General features: G+C 40.1%; 1 protein-coding gene across 5 annotated transcripts in view; it reads left to right on the top strand.

The window, feature by feature from the left end:
• The window catches only part of SLC39A12 (solute carrier family 39 member 12), an 86,975-nt gene that overhangs the window by 41,535 nt on the left and 20,570 nt on the right, over positions 1-24,870 (top strand). For 2 of the 5 annotated variants that reach the window (XM_058681778.1, XM_058681780.1), the window contains exons 9-12: positions 1,106-1,216; positions 4,807-4,873; positions 8,929-9,087; positions 11,121-11,308. In XM_058681778.1, coding sequence (XP_058537761.1) covers positions 1,106-1,216; positions 4,807-4,873; positions 8,929-9,087; positions 11,121-11,308 — 525 coding nt within the window. The remainder of the gene's footprint in view (positions 1-1,105; positions 1,217-4,806; positions 4,874-8,928; positions 9,088-11,120; positions 11,309-24,870) is intronic. The other 3 variants (XM_058681781.1, XM_058681783.1, XM_058681782.1) reach the window with 3 other exon arrangements.

Below are 24,870 nucleotides of genomic sequence, written 5' to 3'. Positions count from 1 at the left end.
AGCTTTTCTGTGTATTGGAAACTTTTCACGGTAAATAAAATGCTGTAGAAGTGTTCTTTTTAATGAAGCAAAGTTTTCCTTTGTCCTGGAGCTCACGCTAGGAGGCTATAGTAATTGATGGTCAAAGCATCTTTGACCACAGTCCCCACCCTGCACGTTCAACAACTTAACCTCCTCAAGAGGGGTTCTCATCTCAAGAAGCACAAAAGTAAATATCAGACCCCCTTCGTACACAATAGATTAGCGCTCTTAGCCTGGGAAAACTAAATTACAAAGCCAACCTGTCAACTTGTACGTGACAATTAGAAGTTTAGCCAGGGTGGAAGTGGGTGAAATAAATTCTGGGCATCCAAAAATGTAAAGTTTATTCAGACTGTCCTTGGACTTGTCAGAGAACTTAAAATAAGGTTTAAGAACATATTTCAAGACTTCTTATATTGAGTAAAATAAAGGGAATGTGAATATTTTAGAAGGTATAAGTGCTTTAATTGATGAATACGTTTCTGAAGATATTAATTTCATTGTTATAGGGTGTAATATAGTTTCAATTATCATCCTCTTGGTATCTCCAGCAGAAAGAATTCCAAATTTCATTTCATAGTAAATATACTTTTTCAGTAAATACAAAAGACAATATCAAAACAACCACTATTCAAGTCTCTTAAAATCACAACTAGACGTATTTAAAGTTTCATTCTCAGGGCATTCAGAATATGCACAATGTTTCAGAACAGGCCGGTGCTTCTCCAAGGTGAGACATTTTAGTATTTGCCACAATGAGCCGGCCGCTTGTTAAATAGGACCATGGAATTCACAAAGGCTGCACCTGTGTTCTTCTGGCTTCAGCACTAATTTTAAATTTTTTTTTTTAACGTTTATTTATTTTTGAGACAGAGAGAGACAGAGCATGAACAGGGGAGGGGCAGAGAGAGGGGGAGACACAGAATCGGAAGCAGGCTCCGGGCTCCGAGCCATCGGCCCAGAGCCCAACGCGGGGCTTGAACTCACGGACCGCGAGATCGTGACCTGAGCCGAAGTCGGACGCTCAACCGACTGAGCCACCCAGGCGCCCCTTCAGCACTAATTTTAAACCATCCTCATCCAGCAGGGCATGTCATTGGTTAATGGGCGTGTGGAACATTCCCACCATCTTGTGCTCAACTCCGAATTAAGTGACGAGTCAGGCAGAGGCAAATCTGCTTCCACTATCCCGTTGGTAGGTTACCGATCTGAGGTATTCTACTGATCCGATTACCCTCCTTCCTTTGTTCCTTAATGAACCGATGAAAATCAGTAGGATAGATGAATATCTATTTGTGATTTGCCTGTTTTGAACCATGGTAAGTAGTTTGGGAAGCTTTGCCAAGCACCTGAAAGCTGTTTTCAAGAATAAAAAGCTTTTTTCCCCACGGATTCAAATCCTTGGTATCTGCACCCCTTTGAAGCATATATGATTAGATGGCATAAAATACATCTCGATCATTTTGTTTACAGGGTTTCATAAACCCGTTGACCTCCAGGTTTTCCATTCTGAGGAATACTTAGCCATGACCAGATGGGGCCAAATAAATTGTAAGCAAGGAATTAGTGCAGCTAGTGTGGTAGGGTCCCCTCCCTAAGGAAAGAAAAGAAGAAAAAAAAAGAAAGAAACCTCAAGGTAACCGGCTATGAGCGTACGTGACAACATCCCTCATGACCTTGTAACATGAGACCACTTAATCAGACCACATGTTTCTGTGTGTTACCATATATGGGAGACAAATAAGTAGGAAATATATAAAAAGCTATGCCATACGACTTTCGGGGCTCAGTTCTTCAGGTATGAACCCAACTGAGCAGTGCCAGCAGGAATAAAGTTGCTTCCTAGAAAGAAAAACCTCAGTGTCATGACTCTGTTCGAGAATCCTGCTACTCTAGGAGTGGGGGTGGTCATTTTGTACTGCAGAAGATAATTGATTCTGCCCCATTAGATGTCTCATAAGTGGCTTGTGTTACACTGAGTTTTCCAGGACAGATATTCCACACAGATTTGCAAAACACAGCCTCCCACCAGGTTGAAAACAATGCTCCTACTCTAATTCTTAAAGTGGCAAGTAAAGGGACAGGAAGAATCTGAAAGTGACATGTAACAGAACACTTGTCTCCTCTAACCATGGCCATTGGGGGAAGGGTTTACAGTTCAAGGATAGATTCCTGACCGAGTGGAAATAAGTAAGCTGTGCCTGGGACATTGCCACAGCAAATAGAAGTCTGCTGGTAGATCACAGATCTAGAGCTAACTCAATTAGGAACAAAACCATCCCTTTAAAAAAGTGACTTTCAAAGCCTTCATTATGTTTACGGCTTAGGTGCTTCACATATGGCTTGGAAGAAGATAATTTCAGGCTGAGGTTAGTTTTAAAATCAGTTTAATGCCGATTTTATTCCGTTTCAATGAAGGGTTCAGAATCCCAAGACCCATATAAGTAAATGCCCGATGCTAACTAACCTTGTGAGTTTTGAACTATTTGAATATGCCGGCTCACTAATACTATACTCACTATTCCTCTGGTTGTTTTAGCTGCAAGATCAACTGTAAGTGATAGAAATAATATGAACTTTTAGGATTGTTTGGTTCAAGTTCCTGGTTTTTCAGGAAGGAGGGAAACTCATAATTCTCACCCGTCAAGGAGTCTTGGATGCTTGCCTCTAAATCCCTTTACACAGTATATGGTTTTGGAGGGAAAACCTTAGCGTAAATTTTTGCACTCCTGCCTTTTACTAGATCTATGGAACCTTTCTATGGTAACCAGGCCTTTGATATAGTGTAAAAAAAAATCACATTGTTTTCTTGTTCACTTTTATCCTATATCCTTCAGGTCCTACCTTACTTCTCATCCCCTTATCCAAAAATTGCCCATCATATCTTTTGAGTAGTGGCTACAGTTCTATGTGAGATATACGTTTACTTTCTCCATTTTACATTTTTAAAAAGAGGTGCTTAGGCTTCACATTAAATATGGCTCAAAATTTTCACAACTTTGGGTGATAGAATGATGTGAATATGCTTTTAGTTTTTTTCAGTCTATTTATTTATTTAAGTAATTTCTACAATCAACGTGGGGCTTGAACATATAACTTGAGGTCAACGGTCACACGCTTTTCCAACTGAGCCAGCCAGGCGCCCCGGTAAATATGCTTTTAAAAGCTTTTAAAAGGACATGTTCAATAAGATAGTTTTCCCTCACTATCCAAGCATAGAGCATTTCTATGAAACCTTTTGTAAGCCAAAATGGTATAAAGTGAAGGAGAAATTACCCTTCATTTACGTGGAAAAATTTGTGAGTATTCCCAGTCCCCCAAAATAACCTCTCTTAGGACATTTTGATACCTTGTGGGCACATTTTGCTAAGGGGTGCACAAAATAAATCAAAATAAAGCACAGGGGCACCTGGGTGGTTCCACTGGTTAAGTATCCCACTCTTGATCTCAGCTCAGGTCTTGATCTCAGGGTCGTGAGTTCAAACCCTGTGTTGCGCTCCGCACTGGGTGTGGACCCTGCTTTAAAAACAAAAAAACAAAACAAAACAAAACAAAACACCCCAGATGCTCCCAGATACAGAGCCAAGCTCTGATGGCTTGATGCTGAGATGCTGGGAACGAGCTTATGGGAGCCACTCAGTGTTGGGGCACATGGCACCACTTTAGGCTTGCTGCAAAACGAATGCTGAGTGCTATTTTGTGCTTTTGGCTTTTTTTCATAAAAAGCGAAAATCCCCTTTGGATTTCTTTCAGTTAGTGAAAACAGGTACTAATGTAGGTTTTTGCTAAAAGCGACATGGCGTGACGTGAACTTAAGAAAAGCAAGGACTACCTGTGAAAAGTCTTCTTTTCACAGAACAGAATGAGAATCTGAGACACAGGGACGGGAGATGACGTTTCCTGAAATTGATCCATGAGTCAGTCTCTGAAATGAAATCACATCATATTAACTCACAGAAGTCAATTTCAGAATCTGACCCGTCATATGAAAGGATAGAAAGAGTTTAATTTGTTGTATTTATCTTTTGTAAAGTCTGTTGATTTGCTTTCTTTTTTTAACGTTTATTTATTTTTAAGAGAGGGGGAAACAGAGTGCAAGTGGGGGAAGGACAGACAGAGGGAGACACAGAACCTGAAGCAGGCTCCCGGGTCCGAGCACAGAGCCTGCTGCAGGGCTTGACCCCATGGACCATGAGATAATGACCTGAGCTGAAGTCGGACACTTAACCGACTGAGCCACCCAGGCACCCCTGTTGACTTGCTTTCTGAACCAACAAGATTCTTTTACTCGCTGGCAAAGCCCCCAAAACAGAATACTCCATCACAAGTAATGTGAGGCGTTGGGTCTGCATGGCTTTGTTCTCGATCCACAATACACGATGTACTTAGACATCAGGAAATGAATCCTACATCCACAGTCCACCACACAGGACAATTGTCAAATTAGGTCAAGAATCAAGAACTGTTTCTACGGCTTTTGGATTTCATTAAGGTTTACATAATTTAAGAGCCTGGATTACAGACTGTCCCAGCAGCCTCTAGCTCTGTATGGAAGATTCTGATCTACGTAAAGTGCTATCTTCGCCCCAAGGCACATAGTGCCAGAAGTTTGTTCACAGACCTCCTGCTTTATGTTCTATGCTTGCCTGTGAAATTTAAAAGTTCTGCTCTACTCTGGAGTATTAAAATGTTTAAAAACCAGCATAACTGTCCAGATATTTCCATTTTACAATGAAATGGTGGCCATGGCTAATCTTTCATCACTTATTTTTTCGTTTAAAATAGAAAGGCCCAGAAGATTCACAGGCAGCTGAAATTCCTGTAGGCAGTATGACAGCCTCCAACAGAAAATGTGAGTACCAATGTTAAAGAGCTAAACTTAAAATGAAGAAAGTGCTGTAGAAGAAAGGTTATGTCTGTTTGGGAACAATGTGCCGAGATCACGTAGGTTTCTCATTGGGTTTGTTTTGCATTATTACAGCTTCTATGAGAATATGTTTAATACTCATTCCTATCCGTCTTTCACACACACTGCACATTAACATCAACTTTATACTTTAAAAGCAATGGTTTCAGATGACGGTTTGAAACTGATCTTCTGAGAATTTCAATTAGTGTAGATTCATATGTCGTTATATCAAGGCTCCTTTAAAATCATGAGCATAGCACTAATAAGGTATAGACTTGTGGAATCACAATGTTGTGCACTGAAATTAATGTAGTGTTGTGTGTCAATTAAATGTCAATTTAAAAAATCCATGCTTACATGATAATTGAGCCTTTCACTTCTCTATGAAGCCTGGAAACTTCTATCACAGTCTACTGACACTGAGCGCAAATGTCTGTCTCACGTGTGATGTTGTCATTGAGACGGCTTGTTCATAACATTTGTAACCAACTGGTTTTTTTCTGTGGTTTCTTTATTTCTGAATTTAATGTACCCATTTTGTATACAGCTTTCTTCCTTTTTATTTATGTTTCTGAATACTTTTCCAAATTTTTTTGGTCTCTTCTGGTTTTTGCCAGTTGCTTCCAAACCTTTGCCCCACTTTTCTCACTGATATTACCCGTTTGTGGCACAGACTTCTCAATATTTTTATATTACACAGTCATGATTAGTTACCCCCGTTCTACCCTAATAGATTAGTTACTAATAAAAATAGCTAACATTATATGCCAGGCATAGTGCTCAATGGATCATGGATTATTTTATTTAATACTCATACAACTTAATGAAGTAAGAACAATTATTAGCCTAGTTAAACAAACGGAGAAACCAATTGTTAGAGAGGGTAAGTTCCTGCCCAGGATTACATAACTAGGAAGCTTCAGTACTGAGGAACTAAGGAATGCCGACGGGCCGACGGTTTCTATATGGCCATTCGTGCATGCATGCCTCGATGTCTTTTCTCACGCTCTTTCATTCATTCAAGAAATGTTTGAACATGTACCATGTTTCAGGCACTGTGCACACACTGGAGAATAAAATAAGAATGGTCTTTATCCCTGGTTTGCAATGTGGTTGGGGATATAAATACTAAAACAACAAACACAATCGCGACGATCACTATTTTAAACGTGTTACATATATTAACCTCGGTAATGTATTTCTTTGATTCAAAATGCATAATCACGTGGTCTGGCCAATTCTGCTTTCAGAACATTGCTACTAATCTTTTTGCTTCTAAATCTTTAGTTCCAGGAGAGATTTTAGAATGCCAGGCAACTAGTAGGGATGCAATAGACATTTCTTCATTTATTATTTTTTAAAATTTTTCTTATGTTTATTTTTGAGAGGGAGAGAGAGCACAAGCAGAGGCAGAGACAGAGGGAGACACAGAATCGGAAGCAGGCTGCAGGCTCCAGGCTCCGAACTGTCAGCACGGAGCCCGACGGGGGGCTCCAAGTCACGAACTGTGAGATCGTGACCCAAGCCAAAGTCGGGTGCTTAACCGACTGAGCCACCCAGGTGCCCCTCATTTATTGTTTTGGAAGGAAAGGAAGAGGAAAGAAGGAAACGCCCAGGCAACTTAGGAGTGGGGTGACATATGCTAGATGAAGGAGTAATGATGGTCTGATTCGAGTATTTTGGAGGCCTCATATCTCTCTTTCCACTTCAGATATCAGGCTTGGCTTTCAGAATGAACAGTGAACAAATCCAAATTTGATTACTCCACTGCCCTTTTGCCAGAGACATATTGAATTAGCTTCAAATATTTGATTACTTGTTTCACATTACCTCATTGGTGGGACTCAGCTTGTGTTTCAAAAGACAGGATGTGAAAATCCTACCCACAGTCTGATTTAAATAAACAAAAAGCAACATGATACAAGGTCCGGCCCACGTCTCACCATGGAAAACCTCTGATAAGTTAGAAATGTAGAAATGAATAGCACTGCCAGCTACATAAGCCAAGATAAAATATTATTGATAATTCTGTAATAAGTACATTAGATTACCAGTGAAGGCTTGTCTTATCTCCCTCTGAATAATATTTCAGTTGCCTTAAACAATGTGTACCATTGTGTTCCTTGGGGCTTACATGCAAATATGTCTGTTTGCCTTGTGGTTTATTACATGTCCATGATCTGACATTTAGAAACCCATAATCAGAGAAAATAAAATAATAGACAACAAAAATAGGCCACACTGTTTCTTAGCAGAGTATAAACTGAGTAAAAAAATTTCCATTTGAGTATATGCCACTCATATCAAAGCTACATATAAGCACTTGGAAATCACAATTTATTTGCGTGCTGTGATGTTGCCAAATGTATTGCTTTGAATTATTTTATTTTCACAAAGAAGAGCTTTATTTCTGAAAATTGGCAGGAACAGCAACAAACCTGGTAGGATTATTACATTTTGAGAGCTTCTAGGCCATGCCAATAAGAACTCCCTGAATTCAATAATTTGATATTTATTCTGCTTTCATGACAGTTGCCTGAAACCTCCTCATTTTTAACAGAGAATAGAATGGATCAGTCAACCACAAGAAGGATACAAGTTAGTCTAACGGTGATAGCTATAGATAAAGCAGGATTTTTGCAAGTGAAATGCGCGCGACATCTTTGCACAGCAGTCCATAGTCCGTTTCCTGCCCAATAGTCTGGACTACATCTGCCGATTACTTGACTGAAGTTACTTATCTTACGGTGTGGGATGTGGAATGAGTGAGTCAAGCTGTATTCCCCAACCAAAATAGAAAACCATAGTATACTACGGTGCCCCTGTGGTCTTAGACCACATCACAGAAACCAGGACATAACCTCTTTCTGTTTACTGAGGGTACAATTGTTAGAATATCGTGTTTGGTTCTAACAGCAGCAACACCTACTTCTTACTCTAGGCATGCAGTGGAGAGCCACTGAGTAATTAGTGAAATTTTAGACCATGGAAATTGATTTGAACGGCCCTTCTTCTCAAAAGGTATGCCTACCTGGCTTACCGTCAGAGTGAGTCTTATTCCCCCAGTATTTTTTCAATTTATTAGTTGTTCCATTTCATGACGGGGCTGTACTAATATGCAATTTTAGGTTTTTGAAAAAAAGAATTCTGTCCGTTAGAAACTTGAATCCAATTATGATCCAAAATATTTCATTAATTATTTCATTGACTCTCTACTAATCAGATAATGTGTATTATGTAACACAATCCCATGAAAGCAGCTTCTCTTTATTTTGTTCAATGTCCAGCTGGTTGAGTACTGAGAGTCACTTTCCAGAAAGACGAGAACATTAGCTAATTGTTCCAAAGCTAATTTGGGGGCCAGCCGAGTCGATAGTGGCTCTGTCATGGTCACAGAGCTGGAAAGTGAACCAGAGAACTTGGGACGGCCGTGAGCGCCAACCAGAAAGGGGAGCAAGGAGCAGAAAATGGCAAAGGTGCACTCCAGCAGATAGGCGCCAGGAACAGTCTGACCCAGAGGAGATAGTTTTGGAAAACAGCCTCCATTTTAATGACATTCTGCAAGGAGGGTCTTAAATTATTTTAAAGTGCTTTGCAGAAGACGCACATGGAAAGGTCATTGGTGGGATGGGGGAAGGTTATAGCGACATTTTTCTTTTTCTTTTTCTTTGGGGTTAGCTGAACAAGGTGAGAGAATCGTGAATGCCAGGGCCTACTCTATCTCACGGCTAGTCAGATCTGTTAGAAAAACAATAGCCGCGCAGCCACATGTGTCCCTTACCAGATTGGCATCTCCAGTCCTGACTTACTTGGAACGCGGAAAGAAAGTGGGGCCGCTTAATTCGAGGCCATCTAAGAATGTCAAGGGTTGTGCTCGCTTCGACAGCACACGTACTGAGAACGACAGGATGGAAGGGAAAGGTGGTCGTGTGTGAAGGGTTCCATGAAATATCTAGTGCCCTGTGAATGCTTTCTCACACCTTTGTCTGGTCCTTTAGGCAAAACCATTAGCTTGTTAGCAATCATGATACTGGTTGGGGACAGCCTGCACAATTTTGCAGATGGCCTCGTGATAGGAGCTGCCTTCTCATCTTCAGCTGAGTCGGGAGCCACCACAACACTCGCCATCTTGTGTCATGAAATTCCACATGAAATGGGTAAGTCACATGGTAGGGGCCCTGTTTCCTGCTTGTTGAGAACGCCGTAGTGTTATTTCTAGCTATGGCCTGGAGGTGTCTCTTTCCAGCACGCCATTGAAAGATGAATACTTTCCGTTCACAATCTATTTAAACGGTAAGAATAGCACAACTCGAAAAAAAAAAAAATGCTGTACCTTGGGAGAGAATTCAGCTAGACTCTTTATGATGTTTCCCAGGGTCATAAGTCACTCTTTTTGGATTCTGGAGAGTTCTATATGGGAGAAAGTCACTCAGAGAAACCTCGCCGTTAAAGGCCTTGGCAAAGGCTTTAAAATCTGCGTATTAAATGTGGGAAAAAACATTACGAGGGGAACTTTACCCATTATGTCAGCAAACAGGCCAATGAGATAAAATAACATTTAAATTAAGGCCAAACCGTGGTTTCATCAACTTGATTTATATAAAACGTCTAAGGCCAAGCATAAAATTGAAATGACAGGCGTATGGTGGCAGAGGCACATGAGGCTCTTTTTCTGGATAATCTTAATAGCCCCGTAATTCAAATTCTGCCTCCCAGGAAGCGAGAAGAGACAGAACAGAGGTTTCGGAAACAGGCCCAGAAAGAGCAGAGGCTGACCCCGGCACACATGTGCCCTAGAGAGGGGGCTCTTGCCTGTCTCGCTGCCCCCATTTCCGAGTCTACATTGTCCCCTTGGGCCACTGGGACCTCTGGTGTTCAGTGTCTACTGCCCGTAATTCTGTCACCGGTCCTTCTTAGAGCAGTTTATCCAAGGCCCTTCCTGAATCCACTAAAATGTCCCTGGCCTGGGTGCCATATAGCATGGTCCTCCTTTTCACTGTTATTTTTTTAGTGGTGGTTTATTTTTGAGAGAGAGACAGGGTGCGAGTGAGGGAGGGGCAGAGAGAGAGGGAGACGCAGAATCTGAAGCAGGCTCGAGGTTCTGAGTTGTCAGCACAGAGGCAACAGGGGCTCGAGCCTATGAACCGGGAGATCATGACCTGAGCTGAAGTCAGATGCTTAACCGACTGAGCCACCCAGGTGCCCCACTCACTATATAATAAAACCACAGAGGAGCGAGACAGTCTGTGGCAGGCCAGCAACGACGGTTTAAGACCCGTTCATAGGACCAGTTATGCCGTGGAACTAAGAAACTGAGTCCCCAGACGATTCATTGAATTTTCAGCCTCTTCCCTATCTCTCAAACTAAGAACTAGAGGCTCTCAGATTAAAAGGTGATTCTTCTGGGGCACCTGGGTGGCTCAGTCAGTTAAGCGTCCGACTTTGGCTCAGGCCATGATCTCACGGTTTGTGAGTTCAAGCCCCGCGTCTGGCTCTGTGCTGACAGCTCAGAGCCTGGAGCCTGTTTCAGATTCTGGGTCTCTCCATCTCTCAGCCCCTCCCCTGCTCATGCTCTGTGTCTCTCAATAATAAATAAACGCTAAAAAAAAATTTTTTTTTAAAGGTGATTCTTCTTTGGGAGGAAAGGTGTGGAGAGAATAAGGTCATGTTTCTATAGTCATCAAGGCAGTAAAACATTTTCTAAAGGAAAAATTTGTTTTCCTGACCAACTTTGGCAATGATTTTTAAATCTCCTATTAAGTAGTTTTCTCTCCATAGCAGTTCTTACATAAGCAAATAAGAAAAGCCGACACAACGTGATTTAGCCTGGCAAGTTTCCAGGCAAAAAGGTTTAAAAACCCTGGAACAGCAAGTGCTTTATTCTGCATTTATCTTGAAAATGTCACAGGGCATTGGGAACTGAAGAATACGTCACAGTTCTCTTGGTATATGCTGTCTTCAGGAACAGAAAAGGAAGACAGCTCTGGAAACGTAACTTCCTAATAGTATAATGAGAAGGCTACGAATCCCAGAGAACTATAGGCAAGGGCTTTGTTAAACTGGTCAGTCAACTTGACTTGTAAAATCGGTCCCAGTTGCTGAAATTTGGAACAACCTAATAGCACATTCCTCTACCAAAGGCATCCTCAGTGAAATAATGATTATATTTTCTTGTGCCCTTAAATTTCAGGAGACTTTGCTGTGCTCTTAAGCTCTGGACTTCCCATTAAGATTGCCATCCTTATGAATTTTATAAGCGCTCTAACTGCCTTCATAGGACTATACGTTGGTCTCTCCGTATCGGCTGATCCATGTGTGCAGAACTGGATCTTAACAGTTACTGCGGGGATGTTCTTATATTTATCCTTGGTGGAAATGGTAAGAATTGTGGCTTTTCTATTTTGTTTGTCTAAACTCTGAAAATGTAAAACAGAGACAAAGCCATTAAATGGAAGGATAGATGGGGAGAGGGGAAGAAGGATATGTTTAAAAATATAAAAGGCTAAGGAAATAGTCTGTGTAATCCAAGAAAGTAAATTGTAGGCAGAGGAAACATAATTTGAGATACAGAAAATATTGACATCCTTTTAGTGAATTTAAGTGGAATGAACAAAACCTTTAAAACTGCCAAAAAGTGATCATCAGTTCATCCTGCTCTAGCTTTGCATCTCTGTATGAGGCCTGTCCTTCTAGCTGATAAATGGAAAGTTCTGTGAAACAGCCGGCTATTTTGTTTATACATTGGAAAACAGTTCGTCCGAATTTGTCATTAATTAATGAGCTGTTTGGTTTAATTACCCAACTATAGTTTGGGTTGTTTTGTTTTTTAGAGGGAGAGAGAGAGCACGTGAGTGAGGGAGAGGGGAGACAGAGGGAGAGAATCTTAAGCAGGTTCCATGCCCAGGCTGAAGTCCAACTTGAGGCTCAATCCCATGACCCTGAGATCATGACCTGAACTGAAATGAAGAGTAGGTGCTCAACCACCTGAACCACCCAGGTGCCCAACCAATGGTAACTTTTAAAAATAATGATTTAAGTTTTAATTGCTGAAGGGCTATCAGACTGGTGAAATGAGAAAGGTTATAGTGTTGAGTCTCTAACATTGCAACATACATTTCTTCGAGAGGGCCTTGCTAACTAATGCTAACGGTGACTCACTCATCACTTTTCATCCTCAGAAATCTGATAAAGGAATTACAGCTGGAAATTTCACCCTGTTTTGCTTCTGGAAACTGCAAAATAAACCAGACTTTTTAAGGTCACCCTCTACTGGACTTTTTATGACTTAAACGTATTAAGGTGGATAATACTATCCCATCTTGGGGCACCTGGGTGGCTCAATCAGTTGAGCATCCAACTCTTGATCTCAGCTCAGGTCTTGATCTCAGGGTTGTGAGTTCAGGCCCCGCGTTGGGCTTTGCAACGAGTATGAAGCCTACTTAAAAACAAAACAATACCAAACAAAAAAACGAACCTATCCTTTCTTATGTGTTGGAATAATGCAAATAAAAATGACATACATGAGTAAAAGAAATATTTAAGAGTGAAAACCAATACAAAGCCAATCCAAATGGAAGTAAAATTATGTGATGGCCTGTATCCTGGAGCAGAAAAGTAAAACGAACGATCTTGAAGAATTCGATAAGGGGACTCTTCAAGTGAACACAGCCATTTTAAACCCCAGTCTAAATACGTTTGACTTTTTGGTTGTTTTTCTTAATTCTTATGAGATTCAGAGAGATGAGGTCAACACCAAAGGCTACTTCCGTGTTTAGAAACGTTCTTACATGTAATTTATGATACTCAGGGAATTTCCTAATCTTGATGATGAAGACAGACTTGTGGGGCAAGTTCAACCCACCTCTTCCAAACCCCAATCCTCAAGCCGTGGTCAGTATGACAGAATCTTATGATCCTTCCAGTTCGAGAAGTCTGGGTTGCTAGCCTTGAGTGATGACTTCAAAAGCACACTGTCACTCATCATTGAATGTTGTGAGCTACTTTTTGTGTAAAATGCCTGTATATCAGTCCTGAAATTCACTCTTGGATCTCCTGACGGTCAGTTTTCTGCTTCTAACTTCCTTTCTCTTTATGACTGAGTTGGGGGCAGTTGCTGTATTATTTAGTTATTCCGGTTTGCTTTTTTTTTTTTTTTCAAGTCTGTACCTCACTTCAACTCTGATGGATACGTATCTAGTTAATCTATCTATCTAGTTAATGCTTTCTCTTTGTTTGAGAGTCTGATCTCCCAAAATGGACCTGAGGACATTATCAAGAACCATTTGTCCCGTAGAACCCTAAGCTAGGTACATCATTTCCCCTTAGGGTTTCTCCTCCTGGTCTTGTAAGGTTAGGCGATTGCTTGTAAGAAATGTGGCAGATATCCTATGAGATTCCAACTAGAATGAATCTTGACCTTGTTGCAAATTACTATCGGCCAAGGGAAAACCGGCATCCTGGCAAAAAGACAGCAAAGAAAATACTCTGGAGTTTCCTGGGGCGACTTGCTATAATCCAGGTCGCCTGCTCTCACGGCCTTTTGAGTAACTTCTAAACAAATAGGACTCTTTCACATAGCAGCAACTTTAACTGTTTCTGTGAGCTGGGGCTGTGCCAGAGAAAATAGTCTTTTGTCATTTAAAGGGAAGAAAACAAGTTTTCAAGACTGTGTAAAACAGGAAAGAAAAAAACCGACAGTAAGTAAAGGGTAAGGGCGGGGGGGTGGGGGGTGGGGAAGGGGGCAGGAATCCTTCCATACACTGGTTATTTACTAAACGCTGGAAATTTACCAGGCACCTTCTCAGTTGGGCTAATGTGGAAAGATTAGCTACATTTTTGCCTTGCTTGTTTGTTTCAAAGAAATTGGGCGTGTTCTTTCAAATCCCAGAAGAAAAAGAACTAGGGGCAAAAATGGGGCCATTAGCAATGAAGTCAGCAAAGCAGAAATTCTTCACTAGGGAAATCTGCCAGCCTAAATTCTCCAAAGTGGGATTGCCTCATCCAAGCACACTAACTCTTGGTGGCATTGAATGGTTTCTAAAGAAATTTAAGAATGAATGCGGGCCTGGGCGGCCAGAGGAAATTCATGCTCCTTTAGAAAGATCAGTGTGCTAGGCTGGGTTTGCCCCAAGCAGAGACTAAAGACGCATGTGTGTGTGATGGCAGTTCACCTCCTGGGAGGTGAACCCAGGAGAGGAATGAAGGGCAGGTGGAGTGAAGCAGAAAATGACAAAAAGTCAATACACTGATGTGTTTTTGTTAACGTGACCACCACTATGGGGACCCACCACCACGGACCTTCTGTGGGGACTCCTGTCCCCGTTGTTCAAAGCTAGACCCACAAATATATCCCCCCCCCAACACACACCCCTTTCAGGCTATGCATGCTTGAGCACCTGGGAAGTTCCCGCGATGGTCTCAGGCCAAAACACTAGAGAAGCCCAGAGCAGGAGAAAGAGAAATGCAGTGTGGACTAAAGCAAAGCTTCTCTGCAAAACTTGCTAACACCTCCTTGGAAATGGTCTCTGCAGCAGTGGCTGAGCACCAGAGATGAGAGAATATGAGAAGTCCCTTCAGGGTTGGAGGCCAGCCAAAAACTCCATAGAGACTTAATACAAGAGAGCGGAATAAGCTTCAAACCCTATTGGTCTTTTTTTTTTTTTTTTTTTTTAATGTTTTTGTATTTATTTTGAGAGACAGAACGTGAATGGGGCAGGGGAGGGGGTGTGGTTTGGGAGGCAGGGAGAGAGAGGGAGAGAGAGACTCCCAGGCAGGCTCTGCGCTGTCAGCACACAGCCCCATGTGGGGCTCAATCTCATGAACCATGAGATCATGACCTGAGCCAAAATCAAGAGTTTGTTGCTAAACTGGCTGAACCACCCAGACACCCGCCCATTGGTCTTGTGGCAATTATTTGATATTCAACCATCTCTGTCTTCTAGCACCCAACCTTGGTTCTCCTCGCCTTCAGGCAGTGCTTGGGCTGATCCAGATTTCTTTCCTGGTAGGGCAGCCCAGATCTTCACTGACGGGTCTACTTTATCCTAGTTGGGTCATGCTTCCTGTGGTTGCCTGTTCACCATCGTCATCAGGCATGGAAGCATGAAGAGATGCTTCAGGAAACTCCTAGTTTCTGGCTATGTGCCTGGGTTCCTCCATTGTGTAGCCATAACCCTAGTACAAATTCTACCAATGGAAGAGCCAGCAGTGATGGTCTACCATTGCCTCCTGATTTTCTCTCTGCTATCTCTAAAATTTCCTTCCTTCTATTCACTTTGCATTAATTTTCTGTTTTCTTCCTTTGTGAGATGGGATGATGTATCGTTGATTTTAAATCTTTTCTTCTCTTAGATTAGAAGATCTAAGCATTTAAAGCTATGCATTTTCCTCTAAGCACTGCTTTGCTGGATCCCATATATTTTCATATGTGGTGTTTTCAATACTGACCACCTTGAAATGTCTTTCAATTTCTCACATAACTTTTTTCTTATTTGGCACATGTTATATAGAAGCATGGTGCCTGATTTCTCAATACCTGTAACTTGTAAAAGTAGCTTTTGGTTATTGATTTTAACTTAATTCCTTCATTGTCAGATATACTCTGTATTATTTTAGTTCTTTGAAATATTTTGAGGTTTGTTGTATGGCCCAGTGGTCTATCCTGGTAAATGCCCTCACATGCATTTGGAAAGTACACAAGTATGTCAGCTGTTGGGTATTAGAGTTCTGTGAATGTCGGTTAAGTCAGGCTGGTTGATGGTTTTATTCATGTTTTCAAATTCATACTGATTTGCTTTTCCTCTACTTGTGTTAATTATGAGGGAGTGGCATTAAAAATATAGACTTAGGTATGGGGGTTTGCCTATTTCTTTCTTGGTTTTGTCAGTTTGGCTTTACGCATTTGAAGCTCTGTTATTACATGCATGTGTATTTAGGTTTGTCCTGTCTTCCTGATGGAATTGATATTTTTATCAGGCTGAAAGTTCCCTCTCTTTACCTCTGATAAAACTCTTTGTCTTGCAGCCTCCTTTGTCTGATGTTAATAAAGTCACATCTGCTTTTCTGCTTACTGTTTGCACAGGATATTTCTTTTCATCCTTTTGTCTTCTCCTGGCTATAGAAAGTAAGTGGTGGGGTCTTGACAGAGTATTTGAAGTGTCACATAAGAGAAATGTCTTATGTAGTCAGCAATCCCTGGGATTAATAGGTTAGTGTCCATTTATCTTATTTATTCACTTTATCCAAATTGTATTTATAACCAGATCTACCGATTTGTGTTGTTATTGTTGTTGTTTGTTTTGTTTTTTTGGTTTTTTAGAGGGTTTTTTTTTTTGGTACTTCCATGTTTGCTACAAAGATTTCATGAGATTTGTCCTCTATACATATAATGCCCTCCTCCCTAAGATATACTTGTCCTATTCTAGGGTACCTGTGAATATGTTATCTTACATGTCAAAAGAGACTTTGCAGATGTGATTAAGGTTTAGGACTTTGAGACAGGGAGATTATCCTGGATGATCTGGGTGGTCACATTTTAATCACAAGAGTCCTTAAAAGTAGGAAACCTTCCCCAGCTATAGTCAGAGAGAGATGTGATGGCGGAAGGAGGGTCAGAAAGATTTGGATCTGCCGGGTATGGAGTTGGAGGAGGGGGGCCAGGAGCCAAGGAACAAGGAATACCAGGTGCCTCTAGAAGTTGGAAAAGACAAGGTAACAGATTCTCCCCTGGAGCCTCCAGAAGGAACCAACACCTTGATTTTAGCCCCATGAGACCTGTGCCAGATTTCTGACCTATACAACTGTAAGATAATAAACATGTATCATTACCACCGGATTAGTGGTAATTTGTTAACAGCAGCCAGAGAAAACTAATATATCCCTGTGCCACTAACCTTGGTTGAGATGTTCTTGAGAACAGAGGCAGCAACGTAGGACTCTCTTGTTCTGCTCGGGAACTGAAAGTTCCTTCTAAGAAAATTCTCAGAACTAAAAGGTCTAGAGGATTTCTCATATTCACCTTCTCTAAAGTTTACAGATTTTCTCAAATAGAAGGAAAAGACAAGCCCAGAAGTATTCTTTTTTTTTTTTAGCCGTTTGGATAAAAGAGACTTTCTTTTAATAAATAGGACTTACTATTTAAATCATAAATTAGCTCATTTTAGAGAACATAAGGCACCATGGCAAGGAAAGGTTTATTTGGGATATGAAACCGGTTTCAGACCTTGAAGCATTTTTTTTCCCCTAAGGTTTTAGATCCTGCAAAACTGTTTCCATAACAACAAACCCACGGAAACCCCAAGGGGCTATCACCACAGATGTCACGAGAGATGTCCCTGGAACTGGCAGAACTGGACAACTGCCCAGGAACTGATACGTTAATAGCATCCAAGCTGTAGCTCCTAGAGGTAGATAGTAGAGAAGGTAGCCCTGAATTCACCAGGTCATGCCCAAACAAAATGAAACCAAAGTCAGGTGCCCCCTCCATGCGCATCAAAACCAACCAGTCGAGTGTAGACCTTATCTCTAGCCCTCTCGGCTACAAATCTCCCTAACTGCACAGTTCTCTGGATCTCTTTCCCTCCCCTCTGCACTTTTTGCTTGTTTGTTTGAGCAGCTGCTCTTTTTTTTTTCTTTTCTTTTCTTTTTTCTTTCTCTTTATTTTTCTTGAGAGAGAGAGAGAGAGAGAGAGAGTATCTTAAGCAGGCTACACACTCAGCACAGAGCCTGATGGGGCTCCATCCCACGGCCCTGGGATCATGACCGGAGCTGAATTCAAGAGTCAGATGCTTGACTGACTAAGGCACCTAGGTGCCCAGAGGGGATGCTCTTTTCAAATTTCTCTTCCTGTTCAAGATTATTACTCATGTTCCTTCAATCTTGATTTCACTTACGTAACCATGGGGGAGGAAACACCAGGAATGAAGAGCAGTCACTTAGAGCACCTTGCGTATCTACCCACTTCTGTGAATGTCTCCCTGAAGCAATATGGCTGCCAGATTTTGCCTGGAACATTTTCTTTCTTTCTTTCTTTCTTTCTTTCTTTCTTTCTTTCTTTATTTATTTTTGGGACAGAGAGAGACAGAGCATGAACGGGGGAGGGGCAGAGAGAGAGGGAGACACAGAATCGGAAACAGGCTCCAGGCTCCGAGCCATCAGCCCAGAGCCTGACGCGGGGCTCGAACTCACGGACCGCGAGATCGTGACCTGGCTGAAGTCGGACGCTTGACCGACTGCGCCACCCAGGCACCCCTGCCTGGAACATTTTCAAATTTCCAGATGTGAAAGGTAGGGCAAAGACTCCTTTGAACTTAAGATCATCTACTTTAAAAAAGAAAAATTTTTAAAATAGGCTCTATGCCCAGTGTGGGCCTCAAAATCACCATCCCCAAATTAAGAGTCGCGTGCTCTACCGACTGAGCCAGTCAGTTATCCCAAGATCCTTTGCTTTTAAAATATACCAAGGGGCGTCAGGGTGGCTCAATCCATTAAGCGTGGGACACTTGGTTTCCATTCAGGTCGCGACCTCATGGTTTCATGGGTTTGAACCCCATATTGGGTCCTGTGTTGGGGGCACAGAGCCTGCTTGGGTTTTGCTCTCTCCCTCTCTCCGCCCCTCCCCCATTCACACTGTCTCTGTCTGTCTCAAAACAAATAAATAAACTTTAAATATATATATATATATATATACACACACACATACACACATACATACATATACATATATATATGTATATATATGTATGTATATGTATATATACGTGTATATATACGTATATATATACGTATATATGTGTATATGTATGGTGTATATGTATGTATGTATACACACACACGCACACACACACACATGCATACATACATACATGTGTGGCACCTGGGTGGCTCAGTCGGTTAGGCATCCGACTTCAGCTCAGATCATGATCTCACAGATCACGAGTTCAGGCCCTGCATTGGGCTCTGTGCTGACAGTTCAGAGCCTGGACCCTGCTTCAGATTCTGTGTCTCCCTCTCTCTCTGCCCTTCCCCTGCTCACAGTCTGTTTCTCTCTCTCTCAAAAAAATAGATAAACATTAAAAAAAAATTTTTTTTAACTATACACACACACACATACACACACACACACACATATATACATATATATAATATATACCCAAACACACAAAAATAAAATCTACGTATTAAACCCAGTCAATAAACAGGATTATAGATCATCAGACGATGAGCATCCATTGGCTTCTCTACGTTTATTTTAGCTCAGTAGATTTAACAGCTTCACAATAGTTTTCACAAAGGGTGAAAAGAACATAAGTTGACTGACAAAATGGCCACCTTTCTAGCAAGGCTTCTCATCTTTCCTTAATCACATGACTACAAAATTAAACCAAAACGAACCTACCCTTTTAGGATACCGATCCTATTTCCTCTTCATTATTCTTTATCCTCCAATTTATTGATTTTGATGGGGTCTTGCTTTCTCAGAGAAATCTAGTTATGTCCAATGCACTTCAGTCAGTAATCAAAAATCACCAAGTTGGTTCTGATAAGAGAGTCCTTGCTCCCTCCAAGAAAACTATTAAGCTATCGTTTCTTTGAAGGTTGAGAATACCTACGTGTCATGCCCTTTAAACAAAATCCATCCATAGAAAGGGGATATTTTGTTTGAAAGACATATAAAATAACGTTGGTATACATACTTGCTTTCAACAAATATTGCACTTGAAATCAGTGAATGCAACTGACATGTAAAATACTCTTTCTCTGGGGGGAGAAAAATGACAAGCATTTAAAAACCATGTCAGTTAGCAAAATTAATATAATTTAGCATTCACAATTATTTCTTCCCCAAAACAAGAAGTATGAATCATTCTTGCCAACAATTTTGAAAGACTTTTATTCTCTTCCGTTATACATCAGTCAAACTCTGCACTTGGGTATTTTCTACCGAGAAAATGATTAATAAACCCAATTTTGATAAATGCTGAGCTCTGCAATTTTTAAACTGTGACCACCAGAAATGTTGGCCTTTTTCTGCTCCTTGTATTTTTTTTTCTTCCAGCTAGTCTCTCAAACCATGCACCTGTGCACACCCACATCTTCCAAAGTAATCCATTTCTTAGGAAAATACTAAAGATGACTAATGACTCTCTTTCCTGGGCTATATAATTAAGAATTAGTCTAACTGAATCATCCCCCTAAGGAATAAATGAAGCAGTGAATTGTTAGAGACAAGTTAGAAACAGGTAACATCTTTGTCTCTCTCAATCATGTGTGACAACGATGAAGCCTTTGCTCTACAGCTCAATTTTCAAGAGGAAATTTTCATTTGTTTTCCAATGCAAACTGCTTCATAAATTCCCTTGGGACGATTAGATTGGGAAATTAGAAGCGTATAATACCTGTATTTAAATATTTAAGTAAAATATCTAATGCCGAATTTAAAAAATAATAACCTTCGGATAGACCTCCTCTCTGGTACCTTCACTCTGGTGATCCCAGATACATGGAGGACTGTGGTCCTTACTTTCTTGCTTGCAGAGGAAAATTACAACTACGGTATTAAGTTGTTTTGTGAACAGAGCTGCTAATTTCAAAAGACCTGCATTCAAAGCAGAATTTGTGTCAGTGGGAACAAATCTCCCAATGTTAAGGTATCGTTGAGTCAGTGCAGTAATCTGTGTTGAGGATGTTACTGTTCATAATCAAATATGGTGCTAAAATAGAATGCTCTTCTCTTATTTTTGTCCTATAGAACTTGGGGATTTTATTTCAAGACAATATTGTTATTCTGGCCACTGCTTTTACCCCCTGGAATTTTTTTAAAATTCCAGTACAGTTAGCACACAGTGTTATATTAGTTTCAGGTGTACAATATGGTGATTCAACAATTCCATACATCACCCAGCATTCATCACAACAAGTGCACTTAATCCCCACCACCTATTTCCCCCATCCCCTCACCCACCTACCCCCGGGGAACCATCATTCGCTCTCTCTGTTTAAGAGTCTGGTTTTTTGGTTGTCTCTTTTTTGCGTTCATTTGTTTTGTGTCTTAAATGCCACATGTGAGTAAAACCCTGTGGTATTTGTCTCTGATTTATTTCTACCAGCATATACCCTCTAGGATCCACCCATGTTATTGCAAACGGCAAGATTTCATTATTTTTTGCGGCTGAGTGATATTCCATTGATATCCAGAGATATTCCACCTCTTCTTTACCCATTCATCTATCAATCGATGGGTTGCTTCCATAGTTTGGCTTTTGTTTATCGTGCTGCAATAAACACAGGGGTGTTCTTTGGATAAATACCCAGTAGTGGGATACTGGATCATATGGTAATTCTATTTTTAGTTTTTTGAGGAACTTCCATACTGTTTGCCATAGGGACTGTGCCAGTTTACATTCCCACCAACAGTGCATGAAGGTTCCTTTTTCTTCCCATCACCAACACTTGTTGTTTCTTGCGTTTTTGATTTTGGCCATTCTGACAGGTGTGAGGTGATACCTCACTGTGGTTTTGATTTGCATTTCCCTGATGACAGTGATGTTGAGGATCTTTTCCTGTGTCTCTTGGCCATCTTGATGTCTTCTTTAGAAAAATCTCTGTTCATGTCTTCTGCCCAGAAAATAAAACATACTTCTAGCCTCCTCCTTTATATTGCTGTCAAAGAAATGACTAAGAAAATGAATTCAAAACAACAAAAGAGAAAACATATAATAGACAGAAGGATAGATTAGGTTGAAACCACACACCAACTTTTACTGAATCAAGTCTTAGGAGACTGTTAAAGGCACGAATTGATACGAGATTTTTCTGCAAATACTCCAGAGAAAATTTTCATTCTCCAGAACATTGTAGAAGGAGAACTCCAGCAAGCCCTCCTGAGATTTTGTAGTTGAGAAAACCTCATTCTGTGGATAGGCAATCTTCCCCAACCAATTATAGCCAGGAAACAGCCAGGTTGCTTTAAGGAAAAGAAACTTAGACTTCCCTCCATCATGTCATAGCTGACAATCCCAAAGAAATTCAAAGTAAGCCACACTTCAGACTCTAAAAAAAGGACTCTAATAAGGGCACTCATCCCAAATGGCTTTGTTCCCATGACCTCATCTAAGGCGCCAGCTCCTAATACCATCACACTGGGGCATAGGGTTTCAACATACAAATTTTGAGGGGAAGAAAACATTCAATCCATAACATCTATGCTCCAGGACTTTGAGATCTAAACATAATACATGCTTCTCACTGCAAAGTGATGATAATGAATCCTTACCAGGTGGTGAATGACCCTCTTCCTATCACCTACGTTCTTGGATGTAATTAAATGCTGCTTATTGTGTTATTATAATAAGCTAGAGTTAATCAAAACAGAGCTTGGAGTATGTGTATGTGTGTTTGTGCATGTGTGGGTTTATTATGGTAAAAGATACAAAACAAGAAATTTACTCTTTTAACCATTTGAGGTGTAGAGCTTAATGACATTAAGAATATTCACATTCTTGTGCGTCCATCACCACTATCCATTTATAGAACTTTTTTCATCTTCCCAAACTGAAGCTCCATACTCATGAAGCACTAACTCCCCACTGTCCCGGCCCCTACTCTCTGGCAATCACCTTTTTACCTTCTGTCTCTCTGAATTTGACTACCCTAGGTACCTTATATAAGTGGAATCACACAGTATTTGTCTTTTTGTGACTGTTTGATTTTACTTAGCATAAGGTCTTCAAGGTTGATCCGTGTCAGCATGTGTCAAAATTTCCTTCCTTTTTAATGCTGAATAACATTCTATTTGTGTCTGTACAACACTTTGCTTATTCAGTTATCCATCAGTAGACATTGAGTGGCTTTCACCTTTTGGCTATTGTGAATAATGCTGCTGTGAACATGGGTATACAAATACATCTTGAAGTCCCTGCTTTCAATTCTTTTATGTATATATCCCAAAATAGAGTTGCGGAATCATAGAGTGTCTATTTTCAATTACTTGTTTTCCATAGTGGCTGCATCATTTTACCCACCCTGTTTCTCTGCATCATCACCAACACTTGTTATAGCCTGTCATTTTGAAAATAACAATCCTAATGGATGTGAAGTGGTATCTCATTGTTGTTTTTGTTTGTATTTCCTGAATGTTTAGTGATGTTCTTTACCATCTTTTCGTGTGCTTATTGAGCATTGGTATATTTTCTTTGGAGAGATGCATATTAAAGTCCTTGGATCATTCTGTTTAGATTTTTGTGTGAGTGTGAGTTGTAGGAGTTCTTTATATATTCTGTATATCAATCCCTTATCAGATAAATGACTTACAGATGTTTCCTCCCATTCCGTGGATTACCTTTTCACTCTGTTTATAATGTCCTTTGATGCATAAAAGTTTTACATGTTGGTAAACCCAAATTTAATCTGTTGTTTTCTTTTGTTTTCTTGCCTGAGCTTTTAAAGACATACCCAAGAAATCATTGCCAAATCCACTGTCATGAAGATTTCTCACTATGTTTTCTCCTAAATGTTTTACAGTTTTACATTTAGGTAATTTACATTTACATTATACATTAATACATAATTTACATTCATTTACATTTACAGTCTTACATTTAGGTCTTTTATCCGTTTGGAGTTCATTTGGTATAGGGTATAAGGTTAGAGTCCAACTTCATTCTTTTGCATGTGGATACACAATTTTCCCAATACCTTATGTTGAAAGGACTGTTCTGAAAGAATAGATTTGGCACTCTTGTCAAAATTGCCTATGTATGCAAGAATTTATTTCTGGTTTCTCTATTGTATTCCATTGGTCTATAGTATGTCTTTATGCCAGGACCAGACTCTTGATTATTGTTGCTTTGTAGTTAATTTTGACATCAGAAAGTGTGAGACCTCCAACTTTGTTCTTTTTCAAGATTGTTTTGACTATTCAGGGTCTCTTGAGATTTTACATGAGTTTTAAGATAGAGTTTTCTATTTCTATAAAAAAATCATAAAGATTTTGATAGGAATTGCATTAAATCTGTAGATCACTTTACCTGGTATTGATATCTAAGCAATATTAAGTCTTCCAATCCATGAACATAGGACATCTTTCCCTTTATTTGTGTCTTCTTGGTGAAGTTTATTCCAAAGTATTTTATTATTTTTGATGATATATTGCGGGTGGAATTGTTTTATTTAAAAAAATATTTTTTTTATGTTTACTCATTTTTGAGAGCATGAGAGACAGAACCCAAGCAGGAGAGGGGCAGAGAGAGGGAGACATAGAATCCAAAGTAGGCTCCAGGCTCTGAGCTGTCAGCACGGAGCCCGATGCAGGGCTCGAACCCAAGGACCATGAGATCATGACCTGAGCTGAAGTCAGAAACGTAACTGACTGAGCCACCCAGGCGCTCCTGGAATTGTTTTCTTAATATCCTTCCTTTTCAGAGTGTTCATTATTTGTGTACAGAAACACAGCAGATTTTTGTGTTGATTTTGTATCATACAATTGCTAAATTTTAAATATATTTTAACATCTCAAAAGTAAAAAAAAGATATTGGTACTGGGTAACAAATTTTTATTTATCAGGACATGTTTTGTAAGCAGTATTTTTAAAAAAAATGTAGCGCTTTAGTGAATATAATTGTTTAGGTTAAAGACATTTACAAGTCAAAAGGATTCCATCATTAATCACATGAGGTCATTTCTCTTCTTTTGTTTTTTTAACTCACTCAAAACAGAAATCTGACTCAATTTTATCCACTTTTTTCCTCTTCTTCTTTAATTTTAAGTTATACGAATGGATAAACATGCATTCATGAGAACAAGTAAATAAAAGAAATCTCTGTATTTCCTTAAAGTTAGAAGGGATGATGTTTTCTTAAATCCTTAATGAACAATGTATGACAAATTTGATCCTTTTGTGATCTTTCATTTACTAGACCAACTTCCCTGGTAGATTTATGTA

The sequence above is a fragment of the Neofelis nebulosa genome, chromosome 8 (genome assembly GCF_028018385.1).
Source record: "Neofelis nebulosa isolate mNeoNeb1 chromosome 8, mNeoNeb1.pri, whole genome shotgun sequence".
NCBI lineage: Eukaryota > Metazoa > Chordata > Mammalia > Carnivora > Felidae > Neofelis > Neofelis nebulosa.
Note: the sequence above shows the minus strand (reverse complement) of the source record. Positions and strands in the feature narration are given on the sequence as shown.